The 15,603-nt window shown below is 42.7% G+C and overlaps 1 protein-coding gene and 1 long non-coding RNA gene across 2 annotated transcripts in view; one reads left to right on the forward strand and one right to left on the reverse strand.

The window, feature by feature from the left end:
* LOC139162880 (zinc finger protein 721-like) overlaps positions 1 to 5,176 on the forward strand; it is a 154,659-nt gene extending 149,483 nt beyond the window's left edge. Inside the window, exon 9 of the mRNA XM_070743772.1 lies at positions 2,653 to 5,176. Within this exon, the coding sequence (XP_070599873.1) occupies positions 2,653 to 3,469 (817 nt within the window). The 3' untranslated portion in view covers positions 3,470 to 5,176. The remainder of the gene's footprint in view (positions 1 to 2,652) is intronic.
* LOC139163007 (uncharacterized) lies at positions 1,985 to 13,744 on the reverse strand. Its single transcript, XR_011558396.1, has 2 exons — positions 13,292 to 13,744; positions 1,985 to 4,801 (listed from the first exon to the last, which is right to left on the reverse strand). It is a non-coding gene; the product is annotated as an uncharacterized lncRNA (long non-coding RNA).
* Positions 13,745 to 15,603: the final 1,859 nt, after the last annotated feature.

Here is a 15,603-nt window from a genome sequence, read left to right on the forward strand (position 1 = left end):
CCTTGAGAGGCAAGACCCACAGACACTCCGTCTTGTCCGGGTTGAGTTTGAGCTATGTAGACACCCATCCAGACCCTGTCCATTCTGTCCTGTTACCCCACACAGAAAATGCCCACTGGTTCTCTTGAAAACTATTCCTGACTTGTCTATAAATAGTGGGTGGGGGGATCAATGAAGCAGCGGAAGTGATGTGCCGGTGTCTGGAGGCTGTTGGGGCCTGGATGGGTGTCAACAGACTCAAACTCAACCCGGATAAGACAGAGTGGCTGTGGGTTCTGCCTCCCAGGGACAATCCCATCTGGGGGGGGAACTATTGACCCCCTCGGAGAGGGTCCGCAACTTGGGCGTCCTCCTCGATCCACAGCTCACATTAGAGAACTATCTTTCAGTTCTGCCTGGTGCCCTATCTGGCCCGGGACTCATTGCTCACAGTCCCTCATGCCCTCATCACCTCAAGGTTCGACTACTGTAACGCTCTCTACATGGGGCTACTTTTGAAAAGTATTCGGAAACTTCAGATCATGCAGAATGCAGCTGCGAGAGAAGTCATGGGCTTACCTAGGTATGCCCATGTTTTGCCATCACTCCGCAGTCTGCATTGGCTGCCGATCAATTTCCGGTCACAATTCAAAGTGTTGGTTATGACCTTTAAAGCCCTTCATGGCATTGGACCAGAATATCTCCGAGACCGCCTCCTGCCGCACGAACCCCAGCGACCGATTAGGTCCCACAGAGTGGGCCTTCCCCGGGTCCCGTCAACGAAACAATGTCGGTTGGCGGGCCCCAGGGGAAGAGCCTTCTCTGTGGCAGCCCCGACTCTCTGGAATCAACTCCCCCCGGAGATTAGAACTGCCCCTGCCCTCCCTGCCTTCCGTAAAGCTCTTAAAACCCACCTTTGCCGTCAGGTATGGGGGAACTGAAACTGGGCATGTTTAATTTATGTATGGTATGTTTGTGTGTGTGCTTGTTAGTATATTGGGGTTCTTTTAAACTTTTTCTTTTTAAATATTTAAACTATTTGGATTTGTTACGATTTGTTTATGCCTTGTTGTGAGCCACCCCGAGTTCGTGGAGAGGGGCGGCATACAAATCTGAATAATAAATTAAATAAATAAATAAATCTTCTCTTCTTTCAGGATTCCGTCTCTTTTGAGGAGGTGGCTGTGTGTTTCACTGAAGAAGAGTGGGATCTTCTAAATTCCAACCAGAGGGCCCTCCATGGGGAAGTCATGCTGGAGAACGCTAGGAGTGTGGCTTCTCTAGGTGAGGGTTCTGGGCTCAGATAACGGGGGAGGGGGATATTTCATCGTTAGAAGTAATTATTCCCTCTTGCTTTCTCCAAGAACCGCCCAAGCCAGAGTTTGTCTCCTGGCTGGAAGGAGAAGATCCATTATTCTGGAATTCTGAAGGTGAGAGGAAGGAATCCATTCATTTTCCAAAGCATCAGAGGTCAGGACAAGAAGCAAAGGATGGAAATTACTCAACCAGAGGACAACCTGGAATTAGGGAGAAACTTCCTATTAGTGAGGACAATTACCGTAACCAGTGGAACAGCTTGCCACTAGACGTTATAGGTGCTTCATCACTGGAGGCTTTTAAGAAGAGACTGGACAGTCATTTGTCTGAAATAGTATACGCAGAGGTCCCCAAATTTGGCAACTTTAATACTTGTAGACTTCAATTCCCAGAATTCTCCAGCCAGCAATTGCCAAGTTTGAAAACCTCTAGTATAGGAACTCCTGCTTGAGCAGGGAGCTGGAATAGAAGACCTCCAAAGTTGTTTCCAGCTGTAGTAATCATGGACACATAGGCATGATTATTGAGCAAAGCTTCCCAAACTAAGAAGTCGGTCAGCTGTGCTTATTCTTACAGTAATCTTCTTGTACACACAATTACGATTGGTTTGTCCCAAAGACAGCTAAATAGTAACAATGCGATAATTGGTTAATATACAGACAGATCATGTCAAGGGTATAAGTGATTAGATTTATAGATTAGATTTATTGGATTTATATGCCACCCCTCTCCGTAGACTGGTGAGCATGTGATTATATTGTACTAGAATAACCATTACTCTTAAAACAATAGAAAGAGCTGAGTAAGTAACCTTTGCCTTAAATAGAACAGAGGGCAGCGTGTTTAGTCAAGATAGTCAAGGTCGGGGTTCCGTATCATTTACATTAATTGACAATAACCTACATCCAGCTCTATTCTGATTCTAATCCCTGGGTTGTCTCCACATTATTCTTGTGCGCTGCCCAAATATGTTTGTGTAGGATACAAACACCATAAAATAATAAACCAAGAAACACTAGAAAGGCTGCAGAGAGCATGGAAACGCAGAAATATAGAGGCGACTAAGAAGATTCTTCTCTAATGATCTTCATTTTTGCTTTAAATTTCTATTTTTCCCCCCTTTCTCTTTCCAGCAGGTGATGGGCAGAAAACCAGGAAGTGCATGGAGCCCCCTCTGAAGAACTTCAACCGTAATTTGCTTTCAAGTCCGCGCGCAGGGGAGAAACCGTACAAATGCTTCGAATGTGGGCAGGGCTTTAGTACGAGCGGCCACTTGCTTTCTCACCAGAGGACTCACGCGGGGAAAAAGTCATATAAGTGCCTGGAGTGCGGGAAGACCTTCACTCAGAATTTCAGCCTGACCGTTCATCAGAGAACTCACACTGGGGAAAAACCCTACGAATGCCTGGACTGCGGGAAGTGCTTCAGCCGCAGCCAGCACCTCATTCAGCACAGAAGCATCCACACAGGGGAGAAACCGTTTCAGTGCGCCGACTGCGGGAAGTGCTTCAGCCGCAGCCAGCACCTTGCCCAACACCGAAGCATCCACACAGGGGAGAAACCGTACAAATGCGCAGAGTGTGGGAGGCGCTTCAGCAACAGCGGAAGCCTAAACACCCACCAGAGAACTCATACGGGGGAGAAGCCCTATAAGTGCCCCGAGTGTGGGAAGAGTTTCAGCAAGAGCAGTAACCTCACAGCCCACAAGCGCATCCACACGGGGGAGAAGCCCTACCAGTGCTCGGAGTGCGGGAAGAGCTTCGGCAAGAGAGGGAACCTTTATAAACACCAGACGATCCACACAGGGGAAAAACCTTACACCTGCGCGGAATGCGGGAAGAGTTTCCGGATGAGCGGGAATTTTTATAAGCACCAGAGAATCCACACAGGAGAGAAACCCTACGAGTGCTTAGAGTGTAGAAAGCGCTTTGCCCTTAGGCACCAGCTGACTTCGCATCAAAGAACTCACGCTGACGAGAACCCACTCCGGTGCTTAGTGTGTGGCAAGGGCTTTAAATATAGGGGCCAACTTACTCAGCACGAAGCCATCCACTCGGCACCCAGCCAAAACGGAGACGTGGTTGCAGAAACTTCAGCTCCTTTTGAGAGCTCCTATTTTCCTTTGTATCCTGACAATTGTTTAATCTCCTTTGTTTGGTCCGGGAACCAGTGATAAATATTGTCTCTTTTGGTATCTGGAGCAGTCATTCTAGTCCACTCTCCTGGCAACATCTGGATGGAAACTGAGGTTATTATTGAAAAATAATTACAGCTTCAATCATTTCCCCCCAATGATTGGTTGATTATAGAATATCGATAATATTTGTATCATAAACAGAGTGCAATATCAGTCGACTGGAAGCTAGCGATAACACAACTGCAAAAGGCAATTACATTCTGTGATTGACCAGTGATTGTACCCAGCAGGGCCTCTAGAAGACTCTTTTTTGTGGCAGCTGTATGATATGAAATATCAACTCAGAAGTAAGAATTTGAAAGGCTTCATCTTTCCACAGATATTTATGGGTGGGGCCACGAATGCCACACCCATCAGTGTTATCGGGCAAACAATGCCTGTAATATCTATGCGGCTCCTACTGTTCCCTTTTTCCCTCCCCGTTGCATTTGATGCACTTTGATGAATTGCGACAGACTTCCTTATGTCCATTTTCAAAGATCGTCTGAAGCCTGCTCAAGATAACAGAGAAACTTAAAACAGGGTCCGTCCAAAATCTCTTACCATGAGGCCAAGCAGGTGGCTCTCATTGGTAATGTAAAGGTCCCCCTGTTCGTGTATGTCGGTCATTTCCCGCTCTAGGGGCGGTGCTCATCTCCATTTCTAAGCCGAAGAGCCAGCGGTGTCCGAGATCAAGTGGCCAGCATGACTCAATGCCGAACGCTGTTACCTTCCCGCCAAAGTGGTCTACTTGCATTTTTAATGTGCTTTCGAACTGCTAGGTTGGCAGAAGCCGAGACAAATAATGGCACTAGGGATTTGAACTGCTGAACTGTCAATCTTTTGGATCAACAAGCTCAACGTCTTAGCCGCTGAGCTACCACATCCCATTGGTAATTGGTAGATTTTTTTCATATCCTTTTGATGGAAGGAGAAGAATCTGAAATATTATCTTCTTGTTCCTGCAATTTTCACCATCCAACAGAGTGTGAGGTTTTCTTCCAGATGGGGAAGGTTTTGTTATCTGCTAGGGTTGGAACCTCTTTTGGGAGCGGCTTACTCTTCATCCGGCACCAGTAAATGCCACCACTTTTTTTCTGATCTCTTAACTGGATCTCTCATTCAGCCGATGAATTTTTGAAAAGTTCTCAAAAGTTTCTTCTTCCAGATTTATTGTCGTCTTGTTACTTCTGCAGTGATGTAAATCTTTTTATAGCGTTTTCTGGCGTTGCAGGTGTATAATATATTCTCTTCCTCTTGGTTGTGGTTTCTTTTTAGACAGGTATTTTATTGCGGTGGTGCAGTAATTTTGCTGTGTTCAGTTGGAGACTGTAGATAAAGAGGTGCAAAGAATGTTAATGTCACAGAAATAAGGATTTTAAAAACTTTTTTCATCCTCTGGCTCTGTTCTCACAATAGCTACGGCCTTCTAACATTTTAAAGTTTAGAGGCTGGTTGACTTTAGAGTGTTGGGAGACTAATACTTGGGAAAAAAGGAACATCATGTATGTGCAGAGAAGCCTCATGGACCTCAGAAAAGCAAATTAGAAACCTAAATGTATTTTCTTGTTATCTGCAGGTCGCAAACTCTGTGTTGGCAGTTTGTAAATCACAGATAACTACATCTGCATAATCACGACCATTTCAGTTATTCCCCCAACTGCTACAAAGAAAGTGTTGGTCATGACCTTTAAAGCCCTACATGGCATTGGACCAGATTACCTCCGGAACCGCCTGCTACCACACGAATCCCAGCGACCGATAAGGTCCCACAGAGTTGGCCTTCTCTGGGTCCCGTCGACTAAACAATGTCATTTGGCAGGACCCCAGGGGAAGAGCCTTCTCTGTGGCGGCCCCGGCCCTCTGGAACCAACTGCCCCCGGAGATTAGAACTGCCCCCACCCTCCCTGTCTTTCGTAAACTACTCAAGACTCACTTATGCCGCCAGGCATGGGGGAGTTGAGATATTCCTTCCCCCTAGGCCATTACAAGTTATGCATGGTATGTTTGTGTGTATGTTTGGTTTTATAATAAGGGTTTTTAGTTGTTTTATTAATTGGATTGTTACATGCTGTTTTTATCATTGTTGTTAGCCGCCCCGAGTCTACGGAGAGGGGCGGCATACAAATCCAATAAATAATAAATAATAATAAAAGGAGGGAGTTTTCTGCTTCCTGCCTCCTTTCCTTTTCCCCCCCAAATGAAATAATTTTTTGAAAGGAAAAAAATGCATATTGCTTGATTCAGGATGGAATTGCCATGGACAAATTCAGGGGGATTCTTTTCTCCTGCCTATATCAGCTTGATTTCATTTACATTATATATCTGATGCTGAAGAGGCACGGGAAAATCGAAAGGGACATAGAGGCAGCATTTCTAGAGAAGGCCCAGTTTTGCAGCATCTCTTAAGACTTTGCTTTGATTTTAGAAATTTAAGTAACGTCCAACATGAAAGATTCTGCCCGGTTGGTTGGTTGATTGGTTGGAGTTAGTTTAACTTTGGGATGTGCCAAATAAAATAATAATAATAATAATAATAATAATAATAATAATAATAATAATAATAATTTTTTATTAGATTTGTATGCCACCCCTCTCCGAAGACTCGGGGCGGCTCACAACAACAATAAAACAATGTTACAATGGAAACAAATCTAATATTAAAAAAGTTAAAAACCCATCATTTAAAAAACCATGCAACACACGCTTACCATGCATAAAATGTAAAAGCCTGGGGGAGGTGTCTCAGTTCCCCCATGCCTGGCGATACAGGTGGGTCTTAAGTAATTTGCAAAAGACAAGGAGGGTGGGGGCAGTTCTAATCTCTGGGGGGAGTTGATTCCAGAGGGCCAGGGCCGCCACAGAGAAGCCTCTTCCCCTGGGGCCTGCCAAACAACATTGTTTAATCGACGGGACCCGGAGAAGGCCAACTCTGTGGGACCTTATCGGCTGCTGGGATTCGTGCCGTAGAAGGTGGTTCCGGAGGTATTCTGGTCAGATGCCATGTAGGGCTTTAAAATATTTTAGTCTAGGTCAGGGGTTGGCAACCTTAAACACTCAAAAGAGCCACACCCCGTTCAATTCTGGAGCTGACAGAAAGCTGGTTTCCCCATCATAGAGTCTCCTAGTGTGGCATCCTTTTTTCCTCTACTGGTCCTAACCGAAAGCCCTATCAATTGTGGAGCTGACCCGAAAACCCACCCCTTGCCATAGAGTCTCCTCCTGGCATGCCCTGCTTCCCCCCACCACCAGAAGCTCCTCTCAAAATTGTGATTCTGACCAGCGACAGCCAGAGCAGAGGGATGACTACTGTAATGCTCTCTACATGGGGCTACCTTTGAAAAGTGTTCGGAAACTTCAGACCGTGCAGAATGCAGCTGCGAGAGCAGTCATGGGCTTTCCCAAAAATGCCCATGTAACACCAACACTCTGCAGTCTGCATTGGTTGCCGATCAGTTTCAGGTCACAATTCAAAGTGTTGGTTATGACCTATAAAGCCCTTCATGGCACCGGACCAGATTATCTCAGGGACTGCCTTCTGCTGCACGAATCCCAACGACCAGTTAGGTCCCACAGAGTGGGCCTTCTCTGGGTCACGTCAACTAAACAATGCCGTTTGGCGGGGCCCAGGGGAAGAGCCTTCTCTGTGGCGTCCCCGGCCCTCTGGAACCAACTCCCCCCAGAGATTAGAATTGCTCCCACCCCCCTCGCCTTTCGTAAGCTCCTTAAAACCCACCTCTGCCGTCAGGCATGGGGGAACTGAGATATTCTTTCCCCCTAGGCCTTTATGCATGGTATGTTTGTTTCTATGTATGTACTATGTATGTACAATAAGGGTCTTTTAGTTGTTTTAGTATTGGATTTACATGCTGTTTTTTATTACTGTTGTTAGCCGCCCCCAGTCTACGGAGAGGGGCGGCATACAAATCTAATAAATGAATGAATGAATGAATGAATGAATGAATGAATGAATGAATGAATGAATGAATGAAAGAGCTATGTCACTCCAGAGCCACAGGTTGTTGACCCCTGGTCTAGGTAAAGGTTCCCCTCACATATATGTGCTAGTTGTTCCTGACTTTAGAGGGCAGTGCTCATCTCGGTTTCTGAGCCAAAGAGTCAGCACTATCTGATGACGATTCCATGGTCAAGTGGCCGACATGACTAAATGCTGAAGGTGCACAGAACACTGTTACCTTCCCACCAAGATAGTCCCTATTTTTCTACTTGCATTTTTACATGCTTTCAAAGTGCTAGGTTGGCAGAAGTTGGGGCAACTAACAGGAGCTCAGTCCATCATACAATACTAAGGATTCAAATTGCCAAACAGCCGACCTTTCTGATTGACAAGCTCAGCGTCTTAGCCCCTGAACCACCATGACCCCTTATAAACAAAATAGGCTTATTTTGAATGTGAACTAAAATCGATCTTTTTACTAAAGATGTTCATGATGAATTTAAGAGTGGAAAAGTTAGATATCAGAGAAGATGAGGGAAGGAAGATCATATGAGATACACTGGGATGAGAACTGCTCGTGGGAGAGAGAATATGAGGAGGGCAGCCTTATTGCATTCAACATTATTATTTATTATTTATTAGATTTGTATGCCGTCCCTCTCCGCAGACTCGGTTTAGGATTCCTTGAATTTTGTTTCAGACCACATCTAGAACCATAGAATGTTTGTTAAACAATGGCCAACACAAAATAGTTTAGCAAAAGTTGGAAAACAGAGTGGTTTGTTTTGGCTTCCAGACCAAATAGATTGTTTTATGTCAGTTCTGATTGGATCCCTTGAGGGCTAAATCTGACTCAAGAGATAGAGCACCTCCTTTTAAAATTTTTCACTGCTTTTTTCACTGTCATATGGTGAATTGTTATGCCCTTTTTTTCCAATTGAAGTTTGTGAAAAATATTTTTGGTGGTGTTTCTTGTTCTTAATATTTATAGTATTTATTTATGGTAGTTTCATTTGTAATAAAAAGTTGAAAGGATTATACCGTAGTTACCTTCTAAATGTTTGCAGATGTTAGCTAAGTTAAAAATGTGGAAGGGTCAACTGACACAGCCTTTTTCCAAGAGGTATTTCATTCTTTCAATGGGAAATATATTTTACTAAACATCAAGGCAAGGATGTATTTATTGGAAGCAAGACAGACGATGCTATTTTAATTTGATCTGTTGATCAAGATTTACCCAACGAAGAAGAATTGCTGTTTGACGACCCAGTACAGTGATACCTTGTCTTACAAACTTAATTGGTTCCGGAACGAGGTTCTTAAGGTGAAAGGTTTGTAAGACGAAACAATGTTTCCCATCAATGGAAAAGCAATTAATACGTGCAAGCCCAAAATTCACCCCTTTTTCCATGGGAAACCCCACCTCCAGACTTCTGTGTTTTTGCAATGCTACAGGGGAATCCCAGCATTGCAAAAACAAGCGCTGGCAACAGAGGTGGGGTTTCCCAGCGAAGGGAGCATGAGTGAAATTGCAGCATCGCAAAAACACCGAAGTCATCAAAACCCCACCTCTGGACCTTCGTGTTTTTGCGATGCTGCAATTTCACTGAGGCTCCCCTCGCTGGGGAACCCCACCTCCGGACTTCCGTTGCCAGCGAAGCGCCCGTTTTTGCGCTGCTGAGATTCCCCTGCAGTATCACAAAAACACGGAAGTCCGGAGGTGGTGTTTTCCATGGAGGGGAACCTCAGGGGAATCCCAGCAGTGCAAAAACGGGTGCTTTGCTGGCAACGAAAGTCCGGAGGCGGGACATCCCAGCAGCGGCGGTGGGTTTGTAAGATGAAAATAGTTTGTAAGAAGAGGCAAAAAAATCTTAAACCCCGGGTTTGTATCGTGAAAAGTTTGTATGATGAGGCATTTGTGATACGAGGTATCATTGTATTTTAATTGCAAAAGTGGAAGGAAGGAAGGAAAGAAAGAAAGAAAGAAAGAAAGAAAGAAAGAAAGAAAGAAAGAAAGAAAGAAAGAAAGAAAGAAAGAGAACAACCAGTAGCAAGATGGATGGACTTGATCACAACAATGAATACACCTTTGAGATGGTTAAAAGGCCAAGTTGAAGACAGATCTTCCTGAAGAAAATCCATGTGGTCAATTCCAAAGTCAACATAGACTTGGGTGCACGTAATTAACTTTTGATTGGCACATCAATTCAGAATATATGTAGTCCAGCTGTGAGTGTTTCAAGCAAGTAGATATTTGGTTTCAACATCTGTATAGCTTTCAAGCTGCCATATACTGTAAATGTTGACCTTATCATAATTAGATTCAATTCTAATTTTGGATGATTTTCTAAGTTGCTGTATCCCTAAACACTCCATCTATGTCACCAAAACTGTTTTCTAGCTCTGTAAACATGAAAAATCTGTGTGAACGTGTTTCTTCAGTAAAGTGAACTGCACTTGTTATTTTTAGTATGGTTATTTGCTTAATTGTATACTGTTAATATGTGTGATACATTTTATAAATTCTCCCAAAAGTTCATTTAAAATCAGGGATTAACTCAAAATTCCACTGAAGCACAATTTGTGTATTATGGCTCAGGAGACAGTCAAAGCAAACCTGAAAAGGGTGAGGAAAAAACATATTTTCTTTGAACTTGTAAACAGAAAATGACCCACTTAATTTTAATGGGAATTGATCAGCATTTTTCTTTGCTGTCTTGAAACTCTGAAGTTACTTTAATTATACAACTGTCTCGGATGTGAACATTTCCCCACTGAATTCATGAGCTGTATATTATTATGTTCTTCCCAAAATGAAAAATATAAATTGTTGTGGTTAGCTCTGCCCCAGCTCCTGCCCCAAGGACTGTGGATGTAGGGGAGACATCCACATGCTGCAGGCCTGTTTTGCCCCTGGTGGAATCTGCTGATGAAGGCTCCTCTGACCAAGAAGACATGAGTGACAGGGGGGAGGAGAGTGTGGCAGACAGCACAGAAGGAGATCAATTCTCTAGCTCCTCCTTGGATTCAGAACAAGAGTTAATGATACAGCCACGCATGCGGAGAGCCATGCATAGGCAGCAACAACTGAGAGATTAGTATCAAAGAAAATGAGGCCACCTGTGGTTGGGTGGGGCTGTGGTCATTAGTGAGGCTGCTATAAATAACAGCCTGTGGGTTTGGCCATTGTGGAGGATTATCTGATCCTTGTGTTTCGTGACTGCTTTACTGACTTCGACCTTTTGTGTGCTGATTTTTCCCCGCTTTGAAACTAAACCAGAGCAAAGTGTGTTTCACTTTGTGAAAGAAGAAGGACTGTGAATTGCCTCACAGCTGCAAGCTAAGTATCACAGAACTGATAAGGGACTTGTACAAATTACCAGTTTGTTTGGAGACGACTGCTCTTTGCTATCCCAAAAGAGGGCTTGGTTTAAGTGAATTTTCATTATAAAGAACATTGTTTTGAATTTTCAAACGTGTGTGGGTGTCTGAAATTTGTACCTGTGCATTTTTGGGAGGATTCTACCAAAGATCTCGACAGAACATAAGTAATGATGAAATTTTTAATAGAACTAAAATATTAGAAGACAGCAAGAGCACTTAGACTTAAATACAGCTCCATAAGGTATAGATAAAATCTGCAGCCTTTAGGAATTTGAATTCTAAACTACTGTAACTAAGCAAAGAAAGTCACTCTATAAAGCCTCTATTAGTCCAACATAATTTGTACAGTATATTATACAATATTATTGGCAAAGGAGTCAGAAGAATCTTTGTAGATTGATGGGGTTTTAATTTGGAAATGCCCTTCTGTAATATGTCCTGTAAGATCTATAGGAGAGCGCAGCAAAATGATTTAGGATGCAAAATATAAATAAATCCTAGTCCAACCCCACTTAGGCAGGAATTACTGCACCATTTCAGACAAATGGTTGTCCAGTCTCTAAGACTTCAACTTGGAACAGGGGCAGGGAAAGTTGGCTCTTCTATGACTTGTGGACTTCAACACCCAGAATTCCTGAGCCAATCATGCTAGCTCAGGAATTCTGGGAGTTGAAGTTCACAAGTCATAGAAGAGCCAGCTTTGCCTATCCCTGACTTGGAGCATTCACAACTCCCAGAGGCAAGTTGTTCCACTGATCAATTGTTCCGTCAGGAAATTTCTCCTTAGTTGTAAGTTGCTTCTCTCTATGATTAGAGACAGTCTCAAAATGGGTGAGCTGTGTGGTCGGGCGGTAGGAAAAGCAAGTAGGATGCTTGGCTGCATAGCTAGAGGTATAACAAGCAGGAAGAGGGAGATTGTGATCCCGCTATATAGAGCGCTGATGAGACCCCATTTGGAATACTGTGTCCAGTTCTGGAGACCTCATCTACAAAAAGATATTGACAAAATTGAACGGGTCCAAAGACGGGCTACAAAAATGGTGGAAGGTCTTAAGCATAAAACGTATCAGGAAAGACTTAATGAACTCAATCTGTATAGTCTGGAGGACAGAAGGAAATGGGGGGACATGATCGAAACATTTAAATATGTCAAAGGATTAAATAAGGTCCAGGAGGGAAGTGTTTTTAATAGGAAAGTGAACACAAGAACAAGGGGACACAATCTGAAGTTAGTTGGGGGAAAGATCAAAAGCAACATGAGAAAATATTATTTGACTGAAAGAGTAGTAGATCCTTGGAACAAACTTCCAGCAGATGTGGTTGGTAAATCCACAGTAACTGAATTTAAACACGCCTGGGATAAACATATATCCATCCTAAGATAAAATACAGGAAATGGTATAAGGGCAGACTAGATGGACCATGAGGTCTTTTTCTGCCATCAATCTTCTATGTTTCTATCACCGTTCGAGGAGACATCGTTAGTGCACTTTGAATTTTGCTTGAGCACAATTGAAAACGCACTGACAATGTCTCCTTGAATGGTGATGAAATGTCTGCATAGATCCATCCTAAGATAAAATACAAAAAATAGTATAAGGGCAGACTAGATGGACCATGAGGTCTTTTTCTGCCGTCAGTCTTCTATGTTTCTATGATTAGTTTCCATTCATTGCTTTTTGTCCTGCCCTCAGATGCTTTGGAGAACAGTTTCACTCCCTTTTCTTAGTAGTAGCCCCCACATTACTATCATGTCTCCCCTACTCCTTTTCATTAAACTAGACATACCCAGTTTCTGCAACAGTTCTTCATATATTTTAGCCTCCAGTCCCCTAATCGTTTGTGTTGCTCTTCTCCACATTCTTTCTAGGGCAGTGTTGCCCAACCTTGGCACCTTGAAGATATCTGGACTTCAACTCCCAGATGGCTGGGGAATTCTGGGAGTTGAAGTCCAAATATCTTCAAGGTGCCAAGGTTGGGAAATACTGTTCTAGGGTTTAAACTTCTTCTTTACATCCTGACAACCAACACTGGATGCAGTATTTCATATGTGGCCTTACCGATGCCTTATAAAGTGGTATTGACACATCACATGGTCTTTAGTTAGGTTTTTATACCTCCAGGGAGACGTTTATTTTAATAAAGGAAAGCTTCCCAATAAACCTGTATTATAATAATAATAATAATAATAATAATAATTTATTAGATTTGTATGCCGCCCCTCTCCGCAGACTCTAAATACCTTAAACTCATTCAGAAATTAATAAAAACATTTTCTATTTTAACTATCCATCTAAATTCAATAATAATAATAATAATAATAATAATAATAATAATAATAATTTATTAGATTTGTATGCCGCCCCTCTCCTCAGACTCTAAATACCTTAAACTCATTCAGAAATTAATAAAAACATTTTCTATTTTAACTATCCATCTAAATTCCTGAAAATCCAAATTTCACTCTATCCGCATACCTTTCCATTCGATAGCTCCAAAATACATTTGCTTATGGTGGACGTCTCCAGTCATCTTCATGTTGAGGTATCTCAACGGTCACTTTTTTTTCTCACCGAGTTCAATTTTTAAAATGTTCCTCAGGTTTTGTTTTCTTTAATCTTATCTTTGTTTGTTTTAATCTTATCTTTCTTCGCCTTTTCTGCTGGGTTCTTCCAGATCCCTCGACTGCCTCTGAGGGAGTTTTACCTCAGGTTTGCTTCTTGAGGAAAGCCCAAAAGTGCCTCTCCTCTCCCCGTTTTTGTCAGCTGCTGTCTCTTTTCCAGCTGCCTCTCCTTAATTTAATTTAATGATTTTATTTTATTTAAATTTCACTCTTCGCTTGAATCTGGACTTTGGGTCGCTTTTTTCAGCCTTCCTCTCAGGAGCCCCGTGCGGTAACAGCGCACAAACTGCCATCCCTGCTTATTCCCGCCTCCTTCCCAACAGTTCCGTTTGATTGGCAGCTAGGTTGTCCTGACGATGGAGGCGGGTCAAGAAGGGGGAAGGACTGAGAGGTGGCTTGGAACCTGCTACGTTGGTCTGCCTGTCCTTTCACAGGTGACTCTGATCTACAGGGAGATATGTGCCAAAGCAAGGTGCTTTTTCAAGAGGCAACGGGACTGCCTCGAAAAATTGTGAAGTGAATCTGTCTTGTTCTTTGATGGAGAAGAATCAGAAAGGTCAGTTGGTTATTGGAAAAGCACCTTTGGGACAACCAGGAAAAAAGAGATGGGGGGAAGGAAGCAAGAGAGAGAGAAGGAAGGAAGGAAAGAAAGGGAAAGAGGAAAGGAAGGGAGAGAGGAAGAAAAGAGAAAAAGAAAGAAGAGAAAATGAAAGGGAAAGGGAGGGAGAGTGAGGGAGAGAGAAACAGAATGAGAAAGAAGAGAGAAAAAGAAAGAAAAAGGGAAAGAAAAAGGAGAAATATAAGGAAGGAAGGAAGGAGAAAGGAAGGGATAAAGGAAGGGATAAAGGAAGGAAGTGAGAGAGGAAGTGAGACAGGGAAAGAAAGAAAGAAAAAGGAGAAAGATAAGGAAGGAAGGAAGAAGGAAGGAAGGAGAAAGGAAGGGATAAAGGAAGGAAGTGAGAGAGGAAGAGAGACAGGGAAAGAAAGGGAAAGAGAGTGACAGAAAGAGAAAAAGACAAAGAGAAAAAGACAGAAAGGAAGAAAAGAGAAAGGGAAAGGCAAAGGGAGGGAGGAAGAGGGAGAGAAAAACAGAATGAGAAAGAAAGAAAGAGGGAAGGAAGGAGAAAGGAAGGGAGAACGGGAGTGAGGAAGTGAGAGAGGAAGATAGAGAAAGGGAAAGAGAGGAAGAGACAGGGAGAGAGGAAGAAAATGGAAAAAGAAAGAAGAGGAAACGGAGGGGAGAGAGTCAGAGAGAAAAACAGAATGAGAAAGAAAGAAAAAGGAAAGAAAAAGGAGAAAGAAAGAAAGATGAAATGAAAAGAAATCTCAGTATCACCTTAGGGCTAAGAAAATGGCATGGAGGCTCTTATTAAGTCCATGAGATTTCAGTTCGATTTGCAAGAGGGCTTCCACAGGTGTATGAATTACAGTAGAAAACTGAGATTGGTTGATGTGGCTTTCAGCACACGATTTTTCAATAGGATAGCTAAAAATCATGTTTGTTTATTTCATTTCATTCATTTATTCGTCAAAACATATACAAAATAGCAGGTATTGGTATGAACGTAAACAAAAGTATAGTAGATACAGCTAAATTCGGACAATGGTACAGTAAAGCAGGGACGGTAGGCACAATGGTGTGTTTATGCACACCGCTTGCCGAGTCTGGGTTACTTCTCCATTTATGATTTTGAATTGGTGGGAAGGCTGATCCAGTCACACACCAAATGAACATCCCAGCTTAATTACTGCAACGAGATTATGACGTCCTGAGCTCAAGCAAACGATGAAGGAAGGTTTCATCAGAGGAACCCCTTCGCTCTGGGATTGCAGGCTGTGAATTTCCTGTCAATCTTCTCTTCTTCAGGAGTCTCCAGATATACTTATTTTATTTTATTTATTTTATTTATTTATTTTGTCCAAAACACAATGAGTAAAATACATGATGAAGGTTATAGAGGAGATACTCATAGTAAAATATATCTAAGAAAGAAGAGAAAAGAAGATATAGGAATAGAACATATCAATGAAAGAATAGAGGAAGAGATATAGGAATAGAAGAAAGGTATAGGAGATATAGGAGAGCAATAGGACAGGGGACGGAAGGCACTCTAGTGCACTTGTACTCGCCCCTTACTGACCTCTTAGGATTTTATTTTATTTATT

The sequence above is a fragment of the Erythrolamprus reginae genome, chromosome 2 (assembly GCF_031021105.1).
Source record: "Erythrolamprus reginae isolate rEryReg1 chromosome 2, rEryReg1.hap1, whole genome shotgun sequence".
Lineage (NCBI taxonomy): Eukaryota > Metazoa > Chordata > Lepidosauria > Squamata > Dipsadidae > Erythrolamprus > Erythrolamprus reginae.